The 27,136-nt window shown below is 45.9% G+C and overlaps 1 protein-coding gene across 1 annotated transcript in view; it reads right to left on the bottom strand.

Annotated features, from left to right (window-relative positions):
* LOC134101625 (voltage-dependent R-type calcium channel subunit alpha-1E) overlaps positions 1–27,136 on the bottom strand; it is an 88,064-nt gene that overhangs the window by 6,659 nt on the left and 54,269 nt on the right. Inside the window, exons 13-41 of the mRNA XM_062555330.1 lie at positions 27,044–27,136; positions 26,388–26,519; positions 25,714–25,783; positions 25,379–25,496; positions 24,891–24,958; positions 23,907–23,998; positions 19,158–19,916; positions 18,486–18,778; positions 17,431–17,434; positions 17,061–17,195; positions 16,428–16,557; positions 14,543–14,602; positions 14,105–14,211; positions 13,653–13,664; positions 12,676–12,772; positions 11,319–11,479; positions 10,738–10,875; positions 9,886–10,087; positions 8,376–8,540; positions 6,880–6,990; positions 6,667–6,750; positions 6,263–6,379; positions 5,897–5,962; positions 5,640–5,731; positions 4,558–4,705; positions 4,179–4,306; positions 2,136–2,232; positions 661–766; positions 412–519 (exon numbers count right to left, since the gene is read on the bottom strand). The exon at positions 27,044–27,136 is cut by the window's right edge and continues 20 nt beyond it. Of these exons, the coding sequence (XP_062411314.1) occupies positions 412–519; positions 661–766; positions 2,136–2,232; positions 4,179–4,306; positions 4,558–4,705; positions 5,640–5,731; positions 5,897–5,962; positions 6,263–6,379; positions 6,667–6,750; positions 6,880–6,990; positions 8,376–8,540; positions 9,886–10,087; positions 10,738–10,875; positions 11,319–11,479; positions 12,676–12,772; positions 13,653–13,664; positions 14,105–14,211; positions 14,543–14,602; positions 16,428–16,557; positions 17,061–17,195; positions 17,431–17,434; positions 18,486–18,778; positions 19,158–19,916; positions 23,907–23,998; positions 24,891–24,958; positions 25,379–25,496; positions 25,714–25,783; positions 26,388–26,519; positions 27,044–27,136 (3,893 nt within the window). The remainder of the gene's footprint in view (positions 1–411; positions 520–660; positions 767–2,135; positions 2,233–4,178; positions 4,307–4,557; positions 4,706–5,639; positions 5,732–5,896; positions 5,963–6,262; positions 6,380–6,666; positions 6,751–6,879; positions 6,991–8,375; positions 8,541–9,885; positions 10,088–10,737; positions 10,876–11,318; positions 11,480–12,675; positions 12,773–13,652; positions 13,665–14,104; positions 14,212–14,542; positions 14,603–16,427; positions 16,558–17,060; positions 17,196–17,430; positions 17,435–18,485; positions 18,779–19,157; positions 19,917–23,906; positions 23,999–24,890; positions 24,959–25,378; positions 25,497–25,713; positions 25,784–26,387; positions 26,520–27,043) is intronic.

Here is a 27,136-nt window from a genome sequence, read left to right as displayed (position 1 = left end):
ACACACAAACACCACACTAACTAAGTGAGATGCCGTTAAAATCACTCTTTTTAGCTAACTATTGCATAACAAGAGTATTACTACATAGGAAAGAAAATCAATTGTTTTCTTTTCTGATGGTGAGAATTGTTCACACAACTCATTGTAGACCAGTAAGGCTGTTTTGCAAAGCAAGAACAAAAGCAAAGAACAAAAAGACACATTTTGCATAACGTTCAGAAACTTTTTTTTATATTCATGAGGGGTTTGATTATAACTAAAAATCCAATATCTACACAGACCATTCTAACGTGCACTGAATTCATCACTTGGGCATGCTGAATCACCGTAACAAATGCAGAAATCTAGCCAAGAGCTCTGGAATACATTATCCACACTATCCACATTATCCAGCCGGCTGAAGCACCTCACCTTTATGAATAGGCACCAGCAGGTCCAAAGCCTTCTGGGAGAGATGTGGCCAAATCACACTGATCTCCTTCTGCAGATCCATGTCCATCTGGCCTCTGTCCTCTCCCCCTGCACATCAGTCGAGGAGTCAAGTCATTACTCGTGACAAAGAAGTTTGCTATTAGGTCCCAGACAGCTATGGCTTGGAACTGGGGAGGGGTGGGAGATACATGTTAGTGGTGGGCTGGTGCTGTTGTATGTGTGTCTGACCTCGGGCGATCTTGACCTCCAGCGCCGTGCGGATCAGGGCCATGAGGGTGGAGGTGAAGTGGACGGACATCTCGTCGTCCACAGGCATGTTCATCAGCACCAGCCTCTGTGGTAGCCAAGGGCCAGCACCAGCCGAGGGGGTTTGGAGAGAAACACACACGTAAGTCCAGCGCTGAGTCAAACTAGCCAGCCATTACAAGTGGATTTAATGTAAATATTTATGTATACTAAATGCATTCAGTTTCATATATAACACATTAAATACTGGCATTTTAATGGCTAAATAGATTAATCATATTATAATTTATGGAATGGTAAACAGTCACTCAGAAAACTAAATAACCATTTCAATAGGCCACAGGTGAGTGGATAGAAGTGTTGCAATACTGACAGTTCTAGCAAGGCTCTATAAGAAAGTTAAGCTGTGTTCCTCAAAGCTGGCCCAGTTTGATTCTTCTCAGGAATGTTTTGTTGACATTGTTTGATTACTAAGGAAACATAGATCACGCTAATCTCTCAGAACATTCAGTATGACTGGATGCATTCAACAAATAGGCAGAGCCCGCTTTTACTGAGGCCCAGGATTTGAGGAACCAAGTGTTTGTTTCATGCACCAAAAAGGTAAATGATGAACCGAGAAGGGAAGGGGAGGTGGAGGGGAAGAGAAAGCATGCGCATGCAGAGGAGGGGGTGAAGAAACGCTGTCTAAAAGTAGCCCAGATGTGGCCTCAATGTGTTAAGGCTGGAAACTTGACAGTTATGGGGCAGAGGCTTCTAGTGTGTATTTCTTCTTCTATTTTGTCTGACTTGATCCATAACAAGTGGAGAAAAAAATAGCATGCTTATATTCACTACTGAGCCACAACGCGACATCCATCACGTTAGCAATTTCAAGAAGTAACACAAAGATCTGACAGAAAGAATGCACTCGACACTATATACACAACATACATGTTTACATCTGGACAAAAGATCGGACAGTGAGGACGAGGTTACATTTTTCCAAGGAAGTGGGCGAGAAAGGCAGCTTTGAAAGTACAGGTGACAAGACATTTGTATTGCCGGTCTCCCCTCTTATATGTACTGTATAACTACTGATATTGATGTTTTTGAAAAAATCAATACATCTCTGTGCTGAACTTTACGGTTACAAAAATCAAGCAACCAAACAAGCAAAACAAATACACAAACATGAAAGAACAAAGAGTGACTAGCCACTGAACAAAAACAAAGCCAACAAATTATACAGATCCTCTCACAAGCACTCTCAGCATATTGTGCCAGAAGTAGGCTAAACGAATGGTCTAACAGTGATCACTGATCCAACACAAGCTTGCCAAGTATGTGACCTCTTGTTTATTTGACTACATCTGCGGAGAATAACAATGACACTATACAAAAAAAACAAACAAATAAAGTACTAATAATGTGCTAACAATGAAAAAATGTAAATAATGTAAGTATGCTCAGACTACCTTATAAGCAACTTTGGAAGGACATTTCTTGCCCAGGCCAAGAGGAGGAGACATGTGCGTCAGCATCTCGTACATGTCAGTGTAATGAATGCGGCCACTGGGGAGGAGGTTGGGGAGCCATGGAGATGAGGAAGAGTACGGAGAGGAAGAGGATGAGGGAGGAGGGAGGAGGGCAACAGAGAGGGTGAAAAGACAAGGTAAACATTCCAAAAAGAGAACACAGAGAAAAGAAGAGATGAAAGAAAGAAAGGAAAAAAAACGGGAGAGGGGAAAAAAGAGAGGAGGGTTATTCAATGCACTCCCACGCAACGGGAGACAAAAAAAACAAGTAAGAGGTGAAGGGTGAAAGCAACACCACAGTTTAAATTCAAAATAATGAGAAACAAAAAAGGCTGTCGTCTTTCTATGCGCAGTCGTCATAGAAATCGCTGAGGAGAGAAGCTGGTTGTTTGTAAGAATGGACAGAGAGATGATAGGTGAGATTCCTGGGGCTGGAAGAACAACAGCAGTTTTAGGATGGTGGGGGGAGAAGGGGGGAGGTTGAAGGCGTGGCTCCTACAATGCTGACAAACCCAACAGTTGTGGTAGTGGTTGGGTGGGGTGGGGAGGGGTGGGGTATGGGGGGCCTGGTGTTTGTGGAACCTTCCACACCAAAAAAACCCCAAACAACAATCACCGTCTCAGGCCACCAGAGCACAAAAGTCCCCACAATGACAGTCATTTAGAAAGAACCCCCAGCCCTAGTGGCGTTGGCCACTTGTGAATGCCTCAGTTGGCTGATTGCAGTCATTTGGTGCGGATGCCACTCCAAGAGCTGCCGCGCTGCCCAGCAGGGCCACGCACTGAAGAAGAGAGCATTACCCCACCAGCGCGGAAAAGCCAAGGGTGGACGGGAGTGGACCAGTCTCAGGCAGGGGAAAGGGTAGAGGTGCAGAGGGAGAACTAAGGGGGGGGAAGTGAGTGAGGAATGGGTTTCGAGGGGATATTGGGGGGGGGGGGGGGGGGGGGGAAGAGAGGGCGTGTGAGGAGGGGGGTCAGTAAGGGTATCTTGTTGGGGGAGAGCCAAACCTTGCAGGCCACCCTGTAGGGGCAATTCTTTCCAAAGCCCAAAGGGGGTGAAATTGCACGCACTACTTTGTACATCTCCTTATAGTGGATCCTTCCACTGGAAAGCAAAATACATTCTGTTAGAGAAACACAGGAGTTGGGGACTAATCTTGTCAGAGCTGGATCACCCACATGCTTTTGGTTGTATCAGATGTAAGCCCTGTGTTATTTAGGGAAGAACAAGCCCACTGCATACAACAGAGTATATTTTATGCAAATATGCGCATATATTGCATGCATATAATCTCTTATTTTAGTATAATGGGTTACGTTAGATTGATCATTTGAGAAAATAAACTAAAGATGGTTACAAATACAACAGTCTGTACTGTTTATGTAGTTCAAAACATAACATAAATTATTTCTGAACTACATACAATCAAATAATAGTTATTATACAATGTCATTAATATACAGCCATCATTGCTGAAACATCATATAGTAATGGTTAATAACATTTAAATTCCATATTCAAAACACTCAAGACCATGATGCATCCTATTCATGGGTTTCATCAGGTCCCTTTCCACAGGTGTATTAATCAAGCACCATGCAGTCTGCATTGACAATCAAGGTGCTTGATTTTATACACCTGTGGAAAGGGACCTGATGAAACCCATGAATACAGTATGCATCTCTGTTTCAATAATGCAAAATATACTGTATATACTGTATACTTATACTGTATATTATAGTATATATATATATATATACAGTATACAGTATATATATATATATATATATATATATATATATATATAAACCAAATGAAGCAAAGAATGCTAAATGTTTTTCACAAATATTTTCCTAATCATATTCATCAACAAGAAATGGATCCCAATTTCAGAAGTTCCACTTGCATCTGTGCTGAGCAGCGCTGGCGTTGTGCTTTTGGGTCATACTGTAGCTATGGATGAAATGCAAGTAGTTGCTCACCATGCGGCTCGGTCATACTCCCCCCAGATGCGCACAAACTCATCCAGGTGATGAGGGCCCAGGATGGACGAGTCTCTTGTGAGGTACTCAAAGTTATCCATGATGACCGCCACAAACAGGTTCAGCATCTGAGTGGAGCACATCCGGAGGAGATCATGGATGAAACTAAAGTTTCATGTTATGGTGTCAACTGTGAAAACCTATTATGATCAATGCTATTTTGAAAAAACAAAACACACTAAACATGTATGAAACAAACTAATTTGTGTAGATATGTTGTGTGTGCACCTACATGTTTGTCTAAAATGTATAGGATGTACACATTGTATGCATTTGTGTGATTCTGCACATTTTGCACATTTATTGGAACATCTCTTACCAGGAATGAGCTGAAGAAGATGAAGGAGACAAAGTAGAAGTAGGCGAAGTCTGTGCCGCAGCCTCCTTTGTTAAGGGGGTCCTGCTCACAGTCCTTCCCCCCCAGACAGGACAGCATGATCTCCTGCCACGACTCCCCCGTGGCGCTCCTGCACACACAACACTGCTCTCAGCCTCAGCCTCCAACATCTTCACCTGCACTCGTCTCCTACACTGCTCTCAGCCTCCAACATCTTCACCAGCACTCGTCTCCTACACTGCTCTCAGCCTCAGCCTCCAACATCTTCACCTGCACTCGTCTCCAACACTGCTCTCAGCCTCTAACATCTTCACCAGCACTCGTCTCCTACACTGCTCTCAGCCTCGAACATCTTCATCAGCACTGCACTCGTCTCCTACACTGCTCTCAGCCTCGAACATCTTCATCAGCACTGCACTCGTCTCCTACACTGCTCTCAGCCTCAGCCTCTAACATCTTCACCAGCACTCGTCTCCTACACTGCTCTCAGCCTCTAACATCTTCACCTGCACTCGTCTCCTACACTGCTCTCAGCCTCGAACATCTTCACCAGCACTCGTCTCCTACACTGCTCTCAGCCTCTAACATCTTCATCAGCACTCGTCTCCTACACTGCTCTCAGCCTCGAACATCTTCATCAGCACTGCACTCGTCTCCTACACTGCTCTCAGCCTCGAACATCTTCATCAGCACTCACCAGCCTCCAAGCAAAAGGCTCTACTGAAAATTGCTACCACTGGGGAACACTGGTGGGCTGAGAATATTCTATGCTTTTGTAGTGTATTGACATCGCTGTGTAAACTCTGATCCAGTTCTTTTAGTCTGATCTACTTCGTAGTACACAGACTCTTTGTGAGCAGAAGAACACTCAATTAAACTGAATAATGCAATAATAAAAGTTAAAGTTAAAGACATCCTGGAGAAAAAAGTTGAGTGTTTTCACCCAAGTTCTCTCCACTCTCCCCCCACGGCCCAGAAGGGAGGCTGCCGAAAGCTAAGCTCTGCTCTGCTGGTGAGTGACAGCTGCTCTGGCAGACGGAGGGCGAGGCGGCGTGCTGCCATACCTGAAGAGAAGCATGAGGGCTCCAAAGAACGTCTTGAAGTTGTTGTGCTGGTTGATGTGAGACGTCTCGTCCAGCTTTATATTTCCAAAGACCTGCGGGACACGTTAGAGACGGACACGTGGGTATTGGCATTTGGCATGATTTGGATCTGATCTCTTTGATCTGACTGGTGTGATTTCTGTCCACGTATGAATAGACTTACGTGGACTTTGCGCTATTTGAAAAGAGATTTATCACAGAGCATCAGGTGTGCTTACCTGCATTCCAATGATGGCGTATATGAAGAACAGCATGGCAATGAGCAGACACACATAAGGTAGAGCCTGAAAGGGAAGCCTCATGTCAAATCACTGTCAACGGCAAAGTGCTATGCTTGAATGCAGAGTTGCATTGAGAACAATGGAATCTAATTGATTGTCAAAAGTGGAGTGTGTTGCACATGTTGGTGCCGGTGTACATTGGCCTTCACGGTTGATATTTAACTGTGACATTAATACAACTATCCATCCAATGGTCAATGAACGAATGAATGAATGAATGAATGAATACATGAATCTTCACTAAGCCATCATCAGTAAGCAATGAATCATTATGGCAGGTGGCTGTCAAAGACAACTACTGACCTTAAAGGACTGTACAAATGTCCAGAGTAGAATTCGTATGGTGTAGCCTTGTCTGAGCAACTTAATAAGCCGAGCTGCTCTGAAGAGCTTCAGAAAGCTCATGTTGACGGATGTTGACTGGCATCAAGGAGAGGGAGAGAACACACACGCACGCACGCACGCACGCACACACACACACACACACACACACACACACACACACACACACACACACACACACACACACACACACACACACACACACACACACACACACACACACACACACACACACACACACACACACACACACACACACACACACACACGCACAGGTGGTTTAAAGGAGGATATTTCCAAGGCTCTTAATTTAAATTACAGGTCGACTGAGGAATTGAAAAACATTTACAGTACAGTACTTTTACCTGCATGTCCACCATTATAATTTCAGTAATGCTGCCAAGGACGGTAATGAAGTCAAATATATTCCATGTATCGCGAAAGTAGTTCTGAAACAAGAACAGCGGGGAGATAATATTACATGAAACATTTAAAGGTCAGCACAGAGGTGTTGAGCTTTTACCCGAGCTCTGTGCTGACTGCATTCTGTGGCAAGTGGAAGTTGCTCCCGCGCTTACCAGGAAGCCAAACGCCATGATCTTGAGCACACACTCCACGGAGAAGAGCACAGTGAAGGCAGTGTTCAGGTGCTTCAGCACCGTGTCATATGCTGGCGGGGCCGAGTAATACTACAGACACACACACACACACACACACACACACACACACACACACACACACACACACACACACACACACACACACACACACACACACACACACACACACACAAAGTGAGAACAGGGTAAACTGTATGTGAGGTATACAAGTGTATAATCGCTTTGGACAGTACAGTACAGTAAGCGTCTGCCAAATCCCATTATCATAACCATAACCATAACCATAACCATACGTAACCATATGCAGTTTCATTCATTAGCACTAAATGACAGTTTTAGCCTGAATTACAGCACATGGACTGAGAGAATGAGGCAAAGCACAATGAGAGGAGAACACAGGCTGAAATATCAACGGATGAAAAACAAAAAGAGTGTTTCTAGCATGGCACATTACTGTGACCTGAAGTGACATCCATGAACTGATCTAAACCATTGATGTCAGCGCCATCCTCCTCCCCCCAGGCCTGCCAACACCCTTCATCCCTCTTGCATATCTGACATGGAGAACGCACTCCCAGAGCATCTGATGCTGCCAAGCTGGGTGGCAACATTTGCTTTAGCCTAGGTGTGGAAACAACTGTCAGACACGCCGCCAGCAGACACGTACCCCACACAGTCGCACACATACTGTGTTTGCCATAAACAGCGGTCAGTGTTTTAGGCAGCCCAGGGGGAGAACTGATGCTGGCATGTTAAGTAAATGCTCAAGGCTGTACATCAATATTTAATGACCAGTGAGTCACGTCCGTCTGGGCAACAGGGTTTGGGAGTCTCCAAAGCCTGACTGGGAGAACTCGTCCAGGGCTGTCTAGCCCAGTGTTTTTCAACCTTTTTTGAGCCAAGGCACATTTTTTCATTGAAAAAATCCTGAGGCACACCACCAGCCGAAAATTTTAAATAAAATGAAATTTTATTGAAAATGAAATGAAATAAAACTCTGTATAGCCCGCATTAATGATATCAAGTCATTCTTGTCAAAATGTCTTGAATAGGAATCAAATGAACACAAAGACAATTATTTCTATTCACTCTTTTTTAGACCAATTAGGTGAAATTGGATAATTTCCCACGGCACACCTAACAATGTGTCACGGCACACTAGTGTGCCACGGCACAGTGGTTGAAAAACACTGGTCTAGCCTATACATCTGTCTGGCCTTACATCTATAAGACCTACCTGTAGATTTTGCAACCAACAACTATATGTCTGCAGTGAGCTGTATGACAAATATAACACCAAACTGTCTCGCTCTGCATTGAGACGTAATGTAAGGCTGGTGCTTTTGCTCAGGAGGCTAAACAAGGTGATGCAGGGGACAAGGAGACACTGTGGAGCAACAATGGGAATAGTCTGAGTCTGTATGGGGGTAGATCTAGGGGTGACCTTGACTCACCTTCATCATGAGGACTATGGTGTTGAGGGCGATCATGGCCAGCACTGTGTACTCAAACGAGGGTGACACCACAAAGTGCCACACCCGGTACTGGAAGGTCTGCCTGTTCTGGGGCATGTAGCGGGTCAGTGGTTTGGCGCCGATGGCAAAGTCGATGCAGGCCCTCTGGATGATAGGAGAAGCAGAAGGAAGACAGAGACAAAGGGAGCGCACTGGTGTTATTGTCAAGGGGGAGAAACTTCAAAAGAGGTATCTGTCTCCCTAGCCGCTCATGCTGAAGCCCTGGGCAGAAAGCACAATGAGCCTCGCTCCAAGGCTACACCCTTTTGTGTGAGTGGAAAAATAAGCAACCCCCACACAACCCAAAGGCACTGGACTGCTTGCTTTGCTGGCTCTTGAAAGGGGTTTACATGTGAGTGGAACTTTTGAAATGAGCCTGCGAGGGTCAATATTGATAGAGGGCAAATGGCATTTCGGCGGGGCAGTCTATGCAATCTTTACGTGACGTCTGCGTAGGCGTCCCAGACTTTTTCCACGGAAGGCCGGTGGCCCTTCGCATCATCCGCTGTCAAGCGGGCTGAGAGAGTGAAGCTCTTTCACCTGAGTGGAGTCATTTTAAACGACATGCTACATTCCAGCGCTCACCCACCACCCTCACATACAAAACGGTGACAGTCTTCCATTTCCATGGAATGTGAGGTCAAGTTCTAAGAGAGGACCTTTGAGGGGGTTACCACAACGAGTGATGACAAGAGGTAAACAACACGGTTCCCAAAGGGCAGCTCCGGTCCTCCACCCCACATAACATGCCACAGGAAGTGACCGGAAGTGTGTTGGAAGTGTGAGTGGCACAAGATGGAGTGACTGTGCACTGCGCGTGTGTTCAGGGTTCACTGAGTGCATCTGTCGTGCACAGTTGTGGGTATGTTACACAAGTGGATGGAGAAAGTATCAGCTAACACTACTGTGAGTGATATAAACTTTCGGTATTTTTTTTCATGTGTGTGTGTGTTTGTGTGTGTGTGTGTGTGTGTGTGTGTGTGTGTGTGTGTGTGTGTGTGTGTGTGAGTGTGTTCATTCATTCATGCAAGCAGTTTTATTTGTGTGTTTGTCTGTGTGCCTTTACATGAGTTGGAACCACAGATGCTTTCATTATATCCATAAAAAAATGACCACCAGATATTTTTACTGAATAGTTCCATTTCCTGATTGAAAAGCTGTAAATGATCAAACACAGCTGGTACACTAATTAGAAGAAATTAACCTCCTCCATACACCTCTCCCATGCAGACACCAGACCGAGGCTGGTAGTGAACAACAGTGAAATGCAAACTGTCAGTATGTTTGGAACATCACTTCTCTCTCTCTCTCTCTCTCTCTCTTTCTCTCTCTCTCTTGCTCCCTTGCTCTATCTATCTACAGTATCTATTGAGAGAGAGGAGAGAGAGAGAGAGAGAGAGAGAGAGAGAGAGTAGATGTTCTGAACACTGGTGTGTGTCTGCTCTGGTACCTCGTTCTTCTCCAGGCTGCACTCCTCCATCATCTTGTCGCCCTGCTCCTGGAAGGTGATGATGATGAGGGCCACGAAGATGTTCACAAAGAAGAAGGGGAAGACCACAAAGTAGACCACGTAGAAGATGGACATCTCCATCCGGTTCCCTCGGCTGGGACCGCGATCCTCCTCGGTCACGTCCACCGAGTGCTGCAGAACCCTGAGAACCGGAGAATGATACAATCTTTAGAACAGACTCTTGATAACATCACACACAAGGCTTACTTAACTCACTCACTTAAACTTAACTTAAACATTTTGTAGAATGTGACCTACTAATGAGAGGTATAGAATATGAAATAACATATTGGGATATTGGACATGCTGATGTTTTGCACTCTCTCTCACTTAATTAATTACAATAACAATTACATGCAGGGAAAGCAAGACTATCACACATCTTGAATGACAGGAAATGATGCCTGTGCCCTACAGGAAATGATCCATGTGTCCTACTTACGGCCTATTGTACTTCCTCCCACATGTTTGGACACAGGACCAATGAGCTAAAATACCCTTCTTGGCGTCCTTGTGCCTTTCTACATGCCATCCCACTCAAACATTTAATTACTAGCATGTTCATGTGTTTATTTTACATTCAATAAGCTTTTTTGTTACTGAAGGCCAAGGAGGCTTCATGTGCCCTGTTTTTCCAATACACAAGCACGACCGTTATGAGATACTGTATGAGAGATGGCAGGCTGGATGTCAGGGCATTCATGAAGTGATGATCTTCATATATCACGCTTTACAGCAGCAGTCCTCAGCCTGTCTTGTAAATGTTAGTTTTATGGGGGTGCGGATACTCACTGCGGCCAGCCTTCGCCCGTGGAGACGGTGAAGAGGGTCAGCAGGGCCCACACCACGTTGTCGTAGTGAAAGTCGTGCCTCTTCCACTCCCTCTTCTTCACCTCCTTCTTGTCTTTCTCGTAGTCGATGTAATATCCCCTGCAAGAGACAGCGAGATGGCGTGACGTCACACCACGCACTCCTCCACTCCAAGCCTCTTCACCTTGACAGTGTCGTTCATATTTGATTTGCCAATCACCGCAGTTCCTGAGCTAAGAGGCACTGGACACCCGGTGATTAGAATCATCAGCTCACTCAAGCAGGACAGAGGCAACAGACCCATAGTACACATGATTGTTTTTGTGCTCTTTGTACTTCATATCTACAATAATCTGTTCAGTGTAAAAGGGAGACAGGAATACTGAAATTGACTCTGACTCAGTCGAGCCAACTGAACCTTCTGTCACATTGAAAAACAATATCCCTGGGAGAGGACCCTAAAGGGTAATGCTTCATTGTACCCTGATTGTCAACATTAAATATGGGTGAGGCCAGAATGATGCACTGTATCATTTAACACAGGCAGCTGGATGGACACCTACTTGCAGTCCGTCTGCGTGTCCTTGGAGCTGTCTGTGCAGTAGAAAAACTTCCCTTTGAAAAGCTGCACAGCTATGACGGCAAAGATGAACATGAAGAGCTTGTAGACGATGAGGATGTTGAAAACGTTCTTCAGAGAGTTGACCACACAGTCAAAAACTGCCTACAAAGAGGAGAGAGGGGGAGAGAGAGAGAGAGAGAGAGAGAGAGGGAGAGAGAGAATACAAACTATTACTTTATAGTTAAGTGCAAGAAAATAAGTGGAATTGCCTGGGCATTACATCAGTGAAGGAGGCTTTAGATTCTCGTTCAAGGAAATAATCTCCGACACCCTTCAACAAGACTTTCAAAATAGAACTGGGGGATGGCCAACAAGGACACAGAAAGTGTCTATGGCTTGTAGCTGTTGATGATTGCTGTTCCAGCCTTCCTCTTAATGACAATATCTCCCACACAAGAGCCTCTTCATGCGTCCCTGTAGGATGTGTTGGTGACCTCTGTAACAAGGGAGCTAATTTTGGTCTGAGGAACACTTTTGTCTTCAAACAATCTTCAAAACCCTCTCTGGATATTATATGGACCCCAATTCGGGTTCAAAGAGCCGGTGAATGAGACTAATAATGCTCTGAGACAACCATCGTTTCACACACATACTGTATTACTTTGAGCAAATTATGGAAAGATGTTTTGACAATTCTGTTGGATGAAGATTTCTTATATTTCACTTACTAAGTGACTTGTCTCTCTCAAAGGACCCAAAGATGTGCCCAATAGGGTAAAACAGGAAAGGCATGTTAAGCCAAAAGATGGGAAAATGTGATACTTTGTGTATTCTAATTTCTCAGCCTCAGCCACCAATACCTCATGTGCTTGCAAACTCATTTTGGTCAATGTAATTGCTCAGGGAGAGAACAAGCAAAGCAGTGCAGTTATCTGCAGTGGATAAAACACATTTTTGATCCAGCACACTCTAAACATGCTTTTACACACATACAGTCACAACACTGCAAGGATGGAAACACAACTGTGAGGTGAGAGTCTATCCACCGGATTTCAGATAGCAGCCAGGGAACAGACACAGTGATGCATTATGCATAAGTGGAAGTGATGCTGTCAGATGCTATGGCAGAGTGTGTGCCATGGAGGTGGTGGGGAAAGTGTACGGCACAAAGATATTATAAAGTGTATAGCACAAAGATATCATGAAAGCGTACACAAAGATATTATATTCTATACCAATAGAATCTGATACTGACACAGGTAGGCAACAGTGATTCTACAACAGCTGAGGGGCGTTCTTAGGCACGGTGCTAAGCCGAATTGACACTATGACATGGTCACAGTAATATCACCAGTTACCTTTAGCTTGGGAAGTCTCTTGATGGTCTTCAAAGGTCTCAGGACTCGAAGCACACGCAGTGACTTGATGGTCTTTATATCCCTTCCCTTATTATTCCTGTGGAAAGGCAATACAAAATGAATGACCCTTTCACAAACATGCAATATTCACTACATATGATATGTAACATAGCATGGCTGTGATGGCAACACACAGTATGAAGTTACACCGTGCACACTATGGAGAACAGCATTTAACATCCCTGCTGAGAGATACATCCTCTATTATACCTCTACTCAAACATGATTTATACATACATAAGTTGAGTACTGTATTTGTGGTGGGATTCAGGACACAAACATATAATTGTGTGAGCTAAAACTATTTCTAAGCAGACCAAATGTCAACATTCTGACAGCAGGTTCTAAGTGACAGATACAGTGTCTTGGTGTAAAACTGTTCATGTATATTATTATTAGGGCTGGGCAACGATTAAAATTCTTAATCACGATTAATCGCATGATTTCCCTGATTAATCATGATTAATCACATTATTATACGCAAAACTCAATAATGAATTCAAAAGTAGTATATGGCACATATTTATTTTAAATGTGCTGCCATATGAACGCAAGTGCCATAGCATTTTTTCTGCAAACATTTAACATCAGCATTTTGTTTATACAGTAGCAGTTAAATAAATGATTTAGTTTAAATCTCAACTTACACAATGTAATCAAAAGAAATACAAATGTAAAGCTTATTGTACACACTTTTTTGGTGCAGTCAACCAGCTACATTATTATTTAACTGAGTGAACTCAGTCCAGTATTAGTGAGTGAATAACTTCTGCTTCTCCAGTATGGTGAAAGCAAACCAGAAGTAATAACAAAAACAACAGAACAAAAGGCACAATATCTTTCAGATGAAGTATGGATGGGTGAAAAAAAATAAATGCAGACGGGGAGCGTGAGAGAGGACTGAGAAGTCTTTTTACCCCATCACATTCCTGGGGTCCACGCAGAAACACCACCCATGGATGCATCCACACAGAAATGAGATTGGAGAGATACAGAATAGGTTTTTGTCCTTCACAAAAGTTTCAGATGGACAACAGTGTACACAGTAGTTTACAGATAGAAGTAGTAGTAGAAGAAGAAGAAGAAGTAGAAGAAGAAGCAGAAGAAGAAGAAGAAGAAAGAAAGAGAAGAGAATTCTAAACCTACCATCAACATTGGGCAATAACAAGGAATACAGGTCAGATACAAATGAAAACAACACCATTGGACAGCCCAAATGTACTGTATGGCCTCTATTTTACTTTCCATACCACATTAAGAAATAGCCAACATGCAAAGTTCCTCAAAATGTAACCATTTCTTTGGTTATTGGTAGTTGAAGATAAATAAGCACCTCTTGGTGTGGAGTTATCAATTCAGCCAGACTTACGTGAGCGCAAAGGCCACTAGAGCTCCGATCACTACGATGAAGTCCAGAATGTTCCATAGGTCCCGAAAGTACGAGCCATCATGGAGAATCAGACCTTGATCAATCATCTGCCAAATCCATCAAAACGTTCAGCATGAATAGACAGAATAATAACCCATATGCTGTGAAATGTTTGTGCACCTCATTCAACAAAGCGTGTATTTGTGTTTAAATCACAAATTAACTCTGAGTGGTACTACTGACCCAATAGGGTGATATGAAAATCACTCAATTCAAAAGCAGCTACAGATATAATTTCCCACTAATTGCCAGTGTAATTTGTTTTGAAAGTCTCATAATTGCTTGTTTTCTCTTGGCTATTCACTACTGTGCTGGAGAGTCTCCAAACAGAGCCAATGCTCCCTCAATGTCAGTCAGGTTTGGACATGCTCCACTTACCTTTATGATCATTTCGAAGGTGAACACCCCCGTGAAGACATAATCAAAGTATCGCAAAACCTACACAAAAAAAGAAAAAATCATGGCCCCTTAAAAAGCTTCAGACAAACAAAAATGAAATGTCACGCTTTATCCAAATATCTAGGTACACATGACATTTTGCCCACAACGCACACAGTTGCACAGACAGCTTAGAAATAATAAGAACTGATCTCGACTCAAGCCTATGACTATTTATCAACAATTCCACACCACAAGAGCAAAATTAATTTGATTTCTTCAGCAGTAATTTAGAGACCTTGGAGTTTCTGACAGTGCGACCTCAGTAAATTGCATTTCCAGGAAACTGGTTGCTGCTAACGATTAACACCCCTTCCGATATTTAATTTGCTTCCCCCTGCCTGGTACGAGAGGCCTGCTGCTAACCCACTACCCCCCCCCCCCCCCCCCCAGTCTAATCTGCGTCAGTCATCGCCATCTTCAGTGTGCTCCGACTGGCTCTCCATGGGAAGCACTTGGCTTGACGATCATTTCTGCAGCTGTTGCTGTGCTGTGTGTGTGTGTGTGTGCATGTGTGTGTGTGTGTGTGTGTGTGTGTGTGTGTGTGTGTGTGTGTGTATGTGGTGTGTATGTCAGCATGCGCATGTGTGTGTGTGTGTGTGTGTGTGTGTGTGTATGTGTGTGTGTATGTGTTTGTGTGTGTGTTTAACACTGCATTTGCACGTGTGTGTGTGTGTGTGTGTGTGTATGTGTATGTGTATGTGTGTGTGTGTATGTGTGAGTGTGTGTGTGGTTTTTGGAAACTTGTGGATTCAGATTGGCTCTGATTAGCCTCTCCACTGTGGCGTCGAAGGGCTGAGGCTCTTGAAAAACCCACATCATCACCAGAGAGCGAGAGCTATTCAGGCTCAGCAGAGAGTCGCCGTTCTCCATTTCCCCGGGTGTGTTTACAGAAACACTGTGATTTGTTGCTGTAAACAGGGCAGGTTGCAGGTGGTTCTGAAGTTCAGAATCTGAACACAGCGAGATGGCACATATATACACACATTTACACACACACACACGCACACGCACACACACACACACACACCAATGTCTTTTTCCATCCTCCTCAGATCCAGAGAGTGCCAACTCTGATATTGCTTTCTCTATGATATCTACAGTATTCATCAGACACAGCCCCAGCCGATGCCGTCGGGAGAGTTTCAGAAAGTGTGTGTGTGTGTGTGTGTGTATGAGTGCTTGTGTGTGTGCGCCCAATCTCACTGTGTGTGTGTATAGTGTGCATCTGTCATTGTGTCAGTGTGTATGTGCCTCTCTCCCTTTGTAGTCGCCTCTATGCCATTCTGCCTTTTGTCTGTGTGTCTGTGTGAATTTGTGTGCACGTCTCTCTGCAGGGTTGTGTGTTTCTGCCTGCTTTCATGAGTGTGCTGGTGTGTGTGACTGTGAGTGTGCGGTGTGTGTAAATGTCAGTCCGTGCTCATTGTGTTTGTGTGTATGGGTCTGTATGTGTGGTCTCTTCTTCTCTCTCTCTCTCTCTCTCTCTCGTTGTGTGTGCGGCCAAATCTCTTCCTCCCGAACCCCCCTATGCACGTGTGAGACGGGAGATTGAGGTCTAGTCGTGAAAGCAACACCCCACCACCTCCACCACCACCACCACCACCTCCACCACCACCACCTAGACCACCCCACCACCTAGACCACAGCACCACCACCACCACCGCCACCACCCCTCCAGCCGTGTCCCAGACGGTGTGTGCGTGGCGGAGCCTCTCACTGTGTGTGTGTGTGTGTGTGTGTGTGTGTGTGTGTGTGTGTGTGTGTGTGTGTGTGTGTGTGTGTGTGTGTGTGTGTGTGTGCGCGTGTGTGTGTGCAGTGGGCTCACTTTGTTCCAGTCCGAGTCGGTGGCTACGGGGTCCTCGGCGGCCAGGGCGATGCTGCTGGCGGCGATCACAAGCAGGATGGACATCTCAAAGTAACGCAGGTTGACAATGTAGTGACAGGCCCTGCGGACACTGAGTGGGCAGAGAGAGAGAGAGTGGGAGGGAGAGACAGAGAGAGAGACAGAGATAGGGGGAGGGAGAGAGAGAGATAAGGGGAGGGAGTGAGTGTCCAGAAGTAGAGACAGCTGTCAAGAGAATGGGGTTGAAAGAGAATGGGAGGAAGGGGAGAGGGGGAGGAAGGTGGGCAGAGATGGAGTGATGAAGAGAGGGCAGAATGAAAGGAGAGGTGAAGAGGGCAGAATGTAAGGGGCATGAGAGGATGGAGTGAAGGACAGGATGTGAGGAGTTAAAAGGAGAAGAGAGGTGGACATGATGAGAGAGGGAGCACTCGGAGAGAGCTGACCACCGCCAGAGGGAGAAAGAAAGGGGAGAATAAGAGAGAAGACAGCAGAAGACAACAGAAGAGAGGGAATGGATGTAGGAACAGAGGAGGAGACTGAGGAGAGAGGGAGAAGAGAGGGAATGAACAGGGGGAACAGACGAGGGGACTGAGGAGAGAGGGAGAAGAGTCTTACGGGTTGTTGGGTTTGAAGATAAACATGCTGTTGGACGGGATGTCTTTGGGTGGATTACTGGCCTCCTCTTCCTCCTCCTTCTCCGACTTCACTGCAGCCTCCACGTCTTTGGTGTTACCTGCAGAAGCACACAACCTACATGATCCCAGCAACACCAACAACCTACATGATCCCAGCAACACCAACAACCTACATGATCCCAGAAACACCAGCAACCTACATGACCCCAGCAACACCAACAAACAACCTACATGATCCCAGCAACACCAGCAACCTACCCGTATTTTCCGCACTATAAGGCGCACTGGATTATAAGGCGCACTGTCAATGAATGGTCTATTTTCAAACTTTTTTCACATATAAAGCGCACCGGACTATGAGGCGCATTAAGCGAAACAAAACCGATAAGTCAGTCAGTCAAACTCTATCAAACACTTTCACAATAACATTTTGACAGAGCGCCGTGTATCACACAAAATCAATTTGAGGTCCTGAATTATTCCATATATAAGGCGCTCTGGATTATAAGGCGCACTGTCTTTTTTTGAGAAAATGAAAGGCTTTTAAGTGCGCCTTATAGTCCGGAAAATACGGTACATGATCCCAGCAACACCAACAACCTATATGATCCCAGCAACACCAACAACCTACATGATCCCAGCAACACCAACAACCTACATGATCCCAGCAACACCTACAACCTACATGATCCCAGAAACACCAGCAACCTACAGTACATGATCTCAGCAACACCAACAACCTACATGATCCCAGCAACACCAACAACCTACATGATCCCAGCAACACCAACAACCTATATGATCCCAGCAACACCTACAACCTACATGATCCCAGCAACACCAACAACCTACATGATCCCAGCAACACCAACAACCTACATGATCCCAGCAACACCAACACAACACCACAAGATACACCATGAAGCAGCATTACGTTCCTTGACTCTGACATGTGTGAGAGAGGAAGAAAATAACTCAAGTACATACATACATATACATACATGTAATATCTACATATTAGAACACATGCATGTATTCTGTCATACCCATTACAGATCTTTTGCCATACAGATCCCTCAACAACAAACTCAAGATGTAGCTTCTAGGGATGATTTGACGTATGCTTGATATATACAGTAGTATATCATTGGAGAGGTTACAGGGTACATGATGAATCACATGTAGCATGACACCCTTGACAATTCACAAATGATGTGAGAGATAGAAGAAAAAGAAAGAGAGTGATAGATAGATTTTCATATAATATGATTTGAATGTTTCTTTGGAAAGCAGCAACAAATACCATAACCATTAGAGTAACCATAACCACAGTCATAACCATAACCATGCCCATGTACTCCACCATGCAGTGAGATGTACGGGGGTCAAAGGTTGTGTGATTTACCACCCATGGAGGTCAGCTCCAGAGCGGACGTCTGCACGTCCGTCACCTCGATGACTATGGTGCTGCTGAGCGGGGACTTGTCCTGGCACAGGCTGGAGGGGTCGGCGTTGCCATCGCCCTCTCCGCTGCCCTTGAGGCCGTCCGAGGGGTCAGCCCCTAGGTCAGCCGAGAGCTGTAGCGTCGCGGGGTCGTCTTGGGAGAGCTCCTCCCTCCTCCTGGCGCGGGGCGAACTCGACTCGGGCGTGGTGGACAAGAGGTCAGGAAAGGCAGAGAATTCTGGGTCATTGTGCCTGCTGTAGTTGGGGCAGAGAGAAGGAGCTTTTTTTTCTCTCCATCACACATAAGGTCTAGGACTCGTTATGGTAATACTGTCACAGCCTAGCATATTCTATCAACTACAATACACTCACACAGAGCCCCAGAGACCAGTGCTGGCCTACATCACTCTACAACAGAGAGCTCATTTACATGTACATGTATCTTTGTTGAGGAATAGGGATACACCTAGTTTGGTGTCCACACAATCTACACCTCATTTCATACCAAGAAAACCTGGAGAATGACTCATTTTTGTGGGAAATGCACAAGCAGAATAGAAAGGTACTCCTAACTAAGTCAATATTGGGACTGACACCACCACTGACACCACCACTCCTCTTCCCAATGCGTCACCTCTGCTCGTTTCCGGATGGTTCTCTCTGACCAGTGCCTCCCTCGTGGTTCTCCTTCCCCTGCTCGGCCACGTCCGGCGCTGCTCTCTCCCGGCTGACCGAGCGGCTGCGCTCCTCCTCCCGCCCGTTCCTTCCCTCGGCGCACTGCCGGGGCCTGCGGGTCCTCACCGCGCCCATGTCCGGCGTGAGCGTGTCCCCCGCCGGCGAGCGGATCTTCCGCGCCACCCTCTGCCTCCGCTCGCCCGCGTGCGCCCGCCGCGCGCCCAGCCCGTGGTGGTAGTGGTTGGCGATGCCCTGCTTGGCGTCCGGCGCGGCCTGCGGCTTGGCCTCGGGCGTGGAGGCCCCCTCGGGACTGGGCAGCTCGGCTACCGGCGGCGACTCGGCCAGCGGGAGGTCCATGGGCAGCGGCGGTTCCGGCAGGCTCAGCGGTGGGTCGGGCAGCGTCAGCGGGTTCTCCCCCAGCGTCAGCTCCATGGCCAGGGTGGCAGCCGTGCCTGTTCCGGTGGAGGCGGCGGCATCCCCGGGCACCGCGCCTGCTGCCGCCGCCGCCACCAGGGGGGCGATGACAGGATTGGGCAGCCGGCACGAGCCGCCGTCGGTCGGGGAGAGCGTGGCATTGCGGTGGAGCTCCTGGTGGTTGTTCTCCTCGCCGGGCTTGCCGCTGTACAGGACCTCGCGGCTGGACATCTGGCGGTGGCGGCGCAGCTGGCTGGTGCGCTGCTCCCACACCGACATGGTCAAGCGCCGCCGCCGCTCGCGCCTGGACATGAAAGAGGTAGAGGAGTTGAATGACGGCGCCCGGGAGCTCTCGGCGAACCTCTCCGCCTCCTCCAGGGAGTAGGCCGGCCGGCTCCTGTGAATGGCGCGCCTCCTGTACAGGTAGGGCCTCCTCCGCCTGCTGGAGAGAGAGAGACACAAACACCTTTAGGACGCCCAGGCAACAAGACACAAAACGCTCACCTGATTCGATATCATTTCAAGCGTAACAACTACAACTACGACTACAACCTCAGCAACAGTCTACTATTACCAGTAACTGGATAACACCTCATTATTGGCATGATCTGATATTTGTTGTTAACAACATACATACTGTACATACTGTAGAAGCAGGGTTCCATTCCTTCAAAAATATTACTCTTTCGAGGCTTTTAGAGGTGAGAAATCCTGATATTATTTTCTTAAAATTGAAAGCATGCTTGAAACTGCATTACACTAGAAAGTATGACAAGCCACATTCTGTGGTGGCTTGGATGTGTGCACTGACTAAAGATTTTATTTTGGGACTGAGACAAAATAAATTATATATCTCTGTGCAGCATGCAGCATGTATTCCAATGTTCACATGGGCCAAAAAGGGTGTGGCTTTGCATTCTGAGCAAGATCTGATTTGTAGACTTAAAATATTTTCCTTGTAGACACAGTGACTAAACAAAATCACAAGGCCCCAAAATCTATGGCCAGTGCCCAGGTCCATGTAAGTTGTGGAATGTAGAAAAATCAATTTGTCATAAACATTACTCTGTGAGAAATGGCAAATCAGAACAGGAAAGATCAAAGAAGGCAGTGATAAAATGGAAAGAAGGCAGTGACATGTTCAACATTCAAGTGACATCCAACAGATCAGAAGACAGAGAGAAAGAAAAGAGAAAGAGAGAGATAAAGTGGTAATAGGGGATAGGGATGGCTAACGGAAGTGTGTCGCCCGCGCCATGATAGTAGCAGATAGCGTGGAAATTGTAATGAACAGACAGTGTCTACTTACTCGTACTCGCACCCGTACTCTTGTGAGGTCCGTGTTATCAATGAGCGATTGGTTGAAAACAAGACATTAGTGCTTCTGAGAACTCAGACAAAACAGGTCCTGTGACACAGTTCAAAATGACAGCAGCTAGCCGTTGCTAACAGTAGAAGTATTCACCAATTAGGGTACTCTCAAAACTTCTAGATAGACCTTGTTATGAGTTAGGTCTTTGTTTTTTTGTGCTCATTTGTGGTCAATGAGATAACATCTGTAAAAAACTTATAAGATAGAGAAAAAGGTAGCTACAGTATCTATTCTTATCACTAAATATTTTAGCTCTGAATATTTTGGTCTGTGTCACAGGGTAGGCAAAGCTCCACACGACAACAAGATGGTAGCAGTATTAGAGAAAGGAGCAACATTAACATGTGCAACACCAACATTTTTGTATCAAAAACTTGAAATGCTCAGACATTTTGGAGAAACATGACACAGAAATAGAACATGTATAAATGGTGGTCCATTGGCAGAAGCATCAACATAGGTTTTAGTAGAGACAGATACAGTAGCCCCCAAGGGTAGCATTCCCAGTGTGCATGGCAGCATGTCTGTTTGTGTGAGTGTACAGTATGTGTGTGTATGTGTGTGTGTGAGGGAGTGTGTTTGTGTGTGTTTGCGTTAGTCAAGACATTCTCAGTCATGCTAAGTCATTGCAGGAGTCATGCCACTGGGTCTCATGCAGAGGTTTCCCAAAGTGCCGTGGACATGCTGCAACCACCTGTGCTCAGGGCCCACCATAGAGCTCATGCCATCCCCCAAACGCTAGCCATGCAGCCTGGCCCTACACTCACTCACGGCTAGCTCCACTGACGTCAGGCCACCAAAGATCAATAGTTAGAATGATAAGCATAACAGTTGTGCATTTTATGACTGAAGCATGAAAGTTTCCACATAAAATCTACATACAGTACTCTAAGGTTTAATTTTAGATATGGGGCCAATTGACCTCTGGAGGCAGGGGTGTAGTGGAGGCTAAATGCAAGTAAATACAGTTTATCCACCACTGAAATTTCGGAAATAGAGTTTATCCACCTCTTATTAGAGTTTATCCACCTATCAAAAGAGTTTATTCACCAATTGCTTTAACATTTTAAAAAAATCACACGGTATTATCCACATTCACAATATGTGCACTCACCAACACATAAAACATGTTCTGAAAATCGATATCGCATGGCGCAGTCCACCTTACCGCGATGACTTAATTCATAGTTTATCCACCTCTCATTTTACCACTATACCCCTGTCTGGAGGTCAATGACAGCATCATTACATTTCCCTCGTCATGCTTTATAATGAAAAAGTCATGCTTTAGAATGACTTGCAGTAATATTTTACTCCTGAATATTAGTGAAATCTGCCTGGCCCCAGAGGTCAAATCTGAAGTGGCTCCAATGTCTGAAAATGCAGTTTACAGTCTCTAGAAACACTGGACAAAATGTCATGCTTTAGCCATAAATTGCGCAATACCTTTTATATGAGCTTGTCTGCTCTACTACCAGGCCTGCATAGTACAGAGAACCAGAGAGCTCGATGATATTTAACATCTAATAGATGCATTCTGACAAGGACTTAACCCCAGACAGTCTGTGCTCCCTTCTCTGGTCTGTACTGTGTTCTACTACTGTACTTCTCCTCCCTGCAATATCTTCCTGCTGACTCTCTCTCTCTCTCTCTCTGGCATACCATCTAATGTCTTGTCAGCTACTGTAGCTGGTGGCCTTTTTGTTGGTTCATTTTCACTCGTATTATTCGATATTTAATTGATTTGTGCTCAGTCGGGCTGAGAGACAAATAGCTTTCTATGCTCATTTGTCTCCTGCGCTCCCTAAGGCAAATCCTATGAAGTCTTTGGTTCAACCTTTCCTCTGCTCTCTGCGTCCATGCAATGCAGAGTCAGTGGTTAAACCTGCATGCAGACCACCTGGTCCACTGCTGTTCCATGTGGTGTCATGCTTCAGCTACATGCCTCACACAGGCAATACAAAGCAATGCAATGCACTCAGTGATCATTCCAATGGCATTCATCAGGTTGACCCCCAGGTTTATTCTGTCCATCTCCTCCTCGTGACCAACGACTCCTGTCCTATCGCTCCTGTCTCTACGCTCCAATGGGAGTCGATTGAGGGGGAAATCAGGGAGAGGATCTTTGGCTGGGGGAGATGGCGAGGAAATTCTCTACCCCGGCTCAGTGTTTTCATTCGGAGGCGGCTGAAGCTGTCTCTATGACAACATAATAGACTCATCCCCTGCATCGGCTCGGAAGCCTGCCGGTAGCCATGGCGACACACTCTGCTCCATTCGCTGCAAATTATACTGGTGCAACATAAACCCGGAGGTGGGGAAAGAGGATGGGGGGGGGGGGGGGGGGGCGTGGGGGGGGGTGGTCCATCTGCCGAACAATCCCCAACAACTCCTGCTTGCTGACTCTCAACTGTCCCCCTGCTCCTAACACTAACACTTTTGTGAGTGTGAAGCCTTTCCTCTTGTTCTTGTGTAACTGAAGCGGCATTTTAATAGCTCTCCATAAACAATTAATAGTTTCATCCCGGTCGTACACGTTCCACAAAGCCACTCAACATATGCCACTCCTCCTAAGGCACTACGGTACACTCTGCTCCTCTCTCTGTAGCCTCTCTACTTCATCACCTGTACAGCAGAAGGAGGTGTGCATGTTCCTGCAACTGCCCTTGCTACTGATGTGAAAGTCTGTGCACGCTGTCAATCTCTAACTCGGTGTTTGGAAGATGGGAGTGCTACGGGACCCCCGGGGATGCGGGGTGTGTGTGTGTGTGTGGGAGGGGGAGTCAGACAGCAGAGAGCCCACGCGGGGCTGAGGGGTTAGTAGGTGTTAGTCAGCATGATGCCCTGGTGCGGTGCTACCTCCAGTGCCGGGCAGGCAGGCAGGCAGGCAGGCAAGCAGGCAGGCCCGCTCTCGCCACTTACTCTGAGGACATGATGGACGACATGGGCCCCACTTCCTTGGCCTTCTGCAGGGCGTGCTTCTGGTTGAATGCCGCCTCTTCCTCCTCTTCATCCTATCAGAGGCAAGTGAATGAGTGAATGACTTGTTGGGCAGCAGCAGTTCCATTACAATACATGATAAATAATGACTGCAATTGGAATACCTGTAGGCAGTGCAAACAGGAAATCTCCTACAGTAATAATATCTCGAGGGCAGCGATATACTTGTTTTTAACAACTCGTATGCAAATGCACAATGGCTGCCATCTGCACCACCTGCATCTGTTCAGTGCATTGGTTGTGCATGTCCTCAAAAATCAACATGACCTGTCCGTAAAAATGCAATATTCAAATGAACGTTCCGAGCTGGTACAGTTGCAGAACGTGACCGTACATGAGCATACAAGACTGCCTTGATTTAGGACTCTGAATTACAGTATGTGGTCTGCACTCTTGTGGAGTACTCCAATAACACGCATAGTCAGTTGGGTATACGAACACGCAAGAGCGCTTCATCAAAAAGCAAGTATATCCCCAGCGTAAGGATCCACTGATAAAGGAAAAACAACATATCTTGCACATCATTCAATAAATTCTGTCTAACACTGTGGGGCGTGCCAAAGAATCCATATCAGACATATGTCCACGGGGATTCAAAGCCAGTTAAATGTTGTGTAATTACTTATGGATGAGTCGCTATTGATTGCATATTGCAAGAGTGTTTCATTGGCTCGGACCCTCTGAGCACCATACTGCACCGGGTCTTCTGGCACAGATGATCAAGCCCCGCACATTCTGTTTCAACATTTCAGCCAGCTCCTCTGACTGCTGCAGCCTGACCGAAAAGGCTGCTTGATTACAAGAGCCTACCACCAGTGTTTATTCTAGTTATTGGTTTAGCACTAAATGTCACAGTCAGTGGACATGAGAGAGTGTGACAGTGATGCTGGGGGTGAGTAGAATTACCTTGGTGAGTTCTTGAGCATTGGCCAGATTGTCCACAGCAATGGCCAAAAATACATTGAGGAGTGTATCTGGTCACAATCCGGTTAAGGACAGAGCTGTACCCTCCTAAATGCTCAGAGAACCATTGTAGGCCGTGACATGTTTATGTTCACAACATGAAAATAAAAAAAGAAGTATTTCATGAATTAATGAAATAAAATGCACCATTCACTGTATATTGTGTTACAAAGATATGGCATGAAATAGACTCCAAAAGTCCAACAGTAGGAGAGGGAATGAAAGGGGCACCTAATAGCTCAATGTACACACTCATGGCGGAAAGGAAGAGATTGTTAAGAGTCATTCAGAGATAAAGGTCTGAACATAAGCGATTCCATGTCATTCAAAATGCATGTTGGCATTCATGCCATGTTCCTACAGTAAGTGGGCTGGGTAGCGCTGTCTGTTGAGCGCTGTGAGCGTGCTGGCGGAGGCCTGTGGAAGGATACAGTTCCCAAACAGAGTGAGGACGATGAAGTAGATGGACGACCACATGCCGGACCTCACTCCGCCCTGAGAGCGGATCCCGTCATACATCACCTCGTTCCAGTCCTCTCCTGTGAGGATCTGAAGCACATACACACACAGCAGATGGACAGACACACACACACACACACACACACACACACACACACACACACACACACACACACACACTTTGGTGTTGTATAGGCCATGGTCTGTCAATTTCTTCTATAATGACTATACTCAAAAAAAGAAACCCTATAGTTTACACATTCCTCTATTCAAAAATCTGCGTTGAGATACTGGTTTGATTTCTAACCTGAAAGACAGTCATGATGGCGGCTGGGAAAGTATCGAAGTTGGTGGGCGTGAAGTCCTCGAAGGTGAACCTGCACACAGCCGAGAGAAGAGAGAGAAGAGAGAGAAGAGATAGAAGAGAGAGAAGCGAGAGAAGAGAGGATGGCATCTGAGTGGCATCTGCACTTCCCTCATTGATCTTATTCAGGTGGGCTGGCTTCCTGCCTGCCTCGCTAAATTAGATTTGTTGCCTCTCCCTTGGAAGAAGTTCTGGACCTTTCCCCCTCATCTTGTTTTTTTCCCTTCCTATCTTTTTTAATTTTATTTTATCCTGTCTGCGGCTTTATATTTCCACCTGTAATAAAGTGGAATGTTTGGCTTGTGGTCTCCAAAGAATTCAGCCTCTTTCACGACAAACCCGATGGGAGTCACAAAGATGAAAACCCGAAGTGCCGCTATTTGCTGGGCTGAAATTGAATCTTGTCATCGTTTTGGTTCAGTTGACCAGGAGCGGGAGGGAGGGGAGGAGAGTGAAACTATAACATTGAAATGTTGTGCAGATCCCAAGGAACCATTACAGGGGAGAAACAAGGAAGCTATTTATTTTATGGGTTCTCTTGTATGGAAAAACACCAAAATGCAAAGACACAAAATGCAGCTTCGGGTGACGATGTGGTTTTGACTGGTGAGTCCTACCTTCCACCAAAGAGCTGCATTCCCAGCAGGGCAAAGACCACGATAAAGAGGAAGAGGAGGAAGAGCAGACTGATGATGGACTTCATGGAGTTCATCAGGGACACCACCAGGTTCCGCAGAGATGCCCAGTACCTGTCGGCCATGTTCACACACGTCTCAATACCAGTCCAGGTGAGAGGCATGCCTTGTGATATTACATTTTACAGCCACGTTGTGAAGAGATCTGAGGATAGTCGTCATTTACTAAAAGACTCAAAGATATGCAATAACCTCCCCTCCTATGGGCATTATCTTTTAAGTCCGGATGGAAAGTCAATTCAAAACACATTATAAACTCATTTTATGGAGCCATTTTTCAAGTCTCGGTGGTGATGCACCATACTACAGTACTGTGCTTCCGTCATAATATTATCAACACAAACATAACAGTGGTCTTAAAATGCTTGTAAAATGATTTAGCTTTAAAACTTTGATTGGATGGGCATATAAAAGAAAATGACTAAGTGGCACAAAATGATCCCCCTTAAGCCCATGCTGAAGTCCTCCAGGCCCAGCCCTGGGGGAATGCGGGCCGTTGAGATGGCACTCTGAGGCAGTGGCCGGCAGCCAACCCCACAGGGGACGGCGAGGCTTATCGTCCGCCTCCGGGCACTCACTTGGTGATCTTGAAGATCCTCAGCAGGCGCAGGGCTCTGAGGACGCTGATTCCGAAGGACATGCCGGGCCTGAAGAAACCCCAGAGCACCTCC

This window comes from Sardina pilchardus, chromosome 15 (genome assembly GCF_963854185.1).
Source record: "Sardina pilchardus chromosome 15, fSarPil1.1, whole genome shotgun sequence".
In the NCBI taxonomy this organism is placed as follows: Eukaryota; Metazoa; Chordata; class Actinopteri; order Clupeiformes; family Clupeidae; genus Sardina; species Sardina pilchardus.
This window is presented reverse-complemented; position numbering and strand designations above follow the sequence as displayed.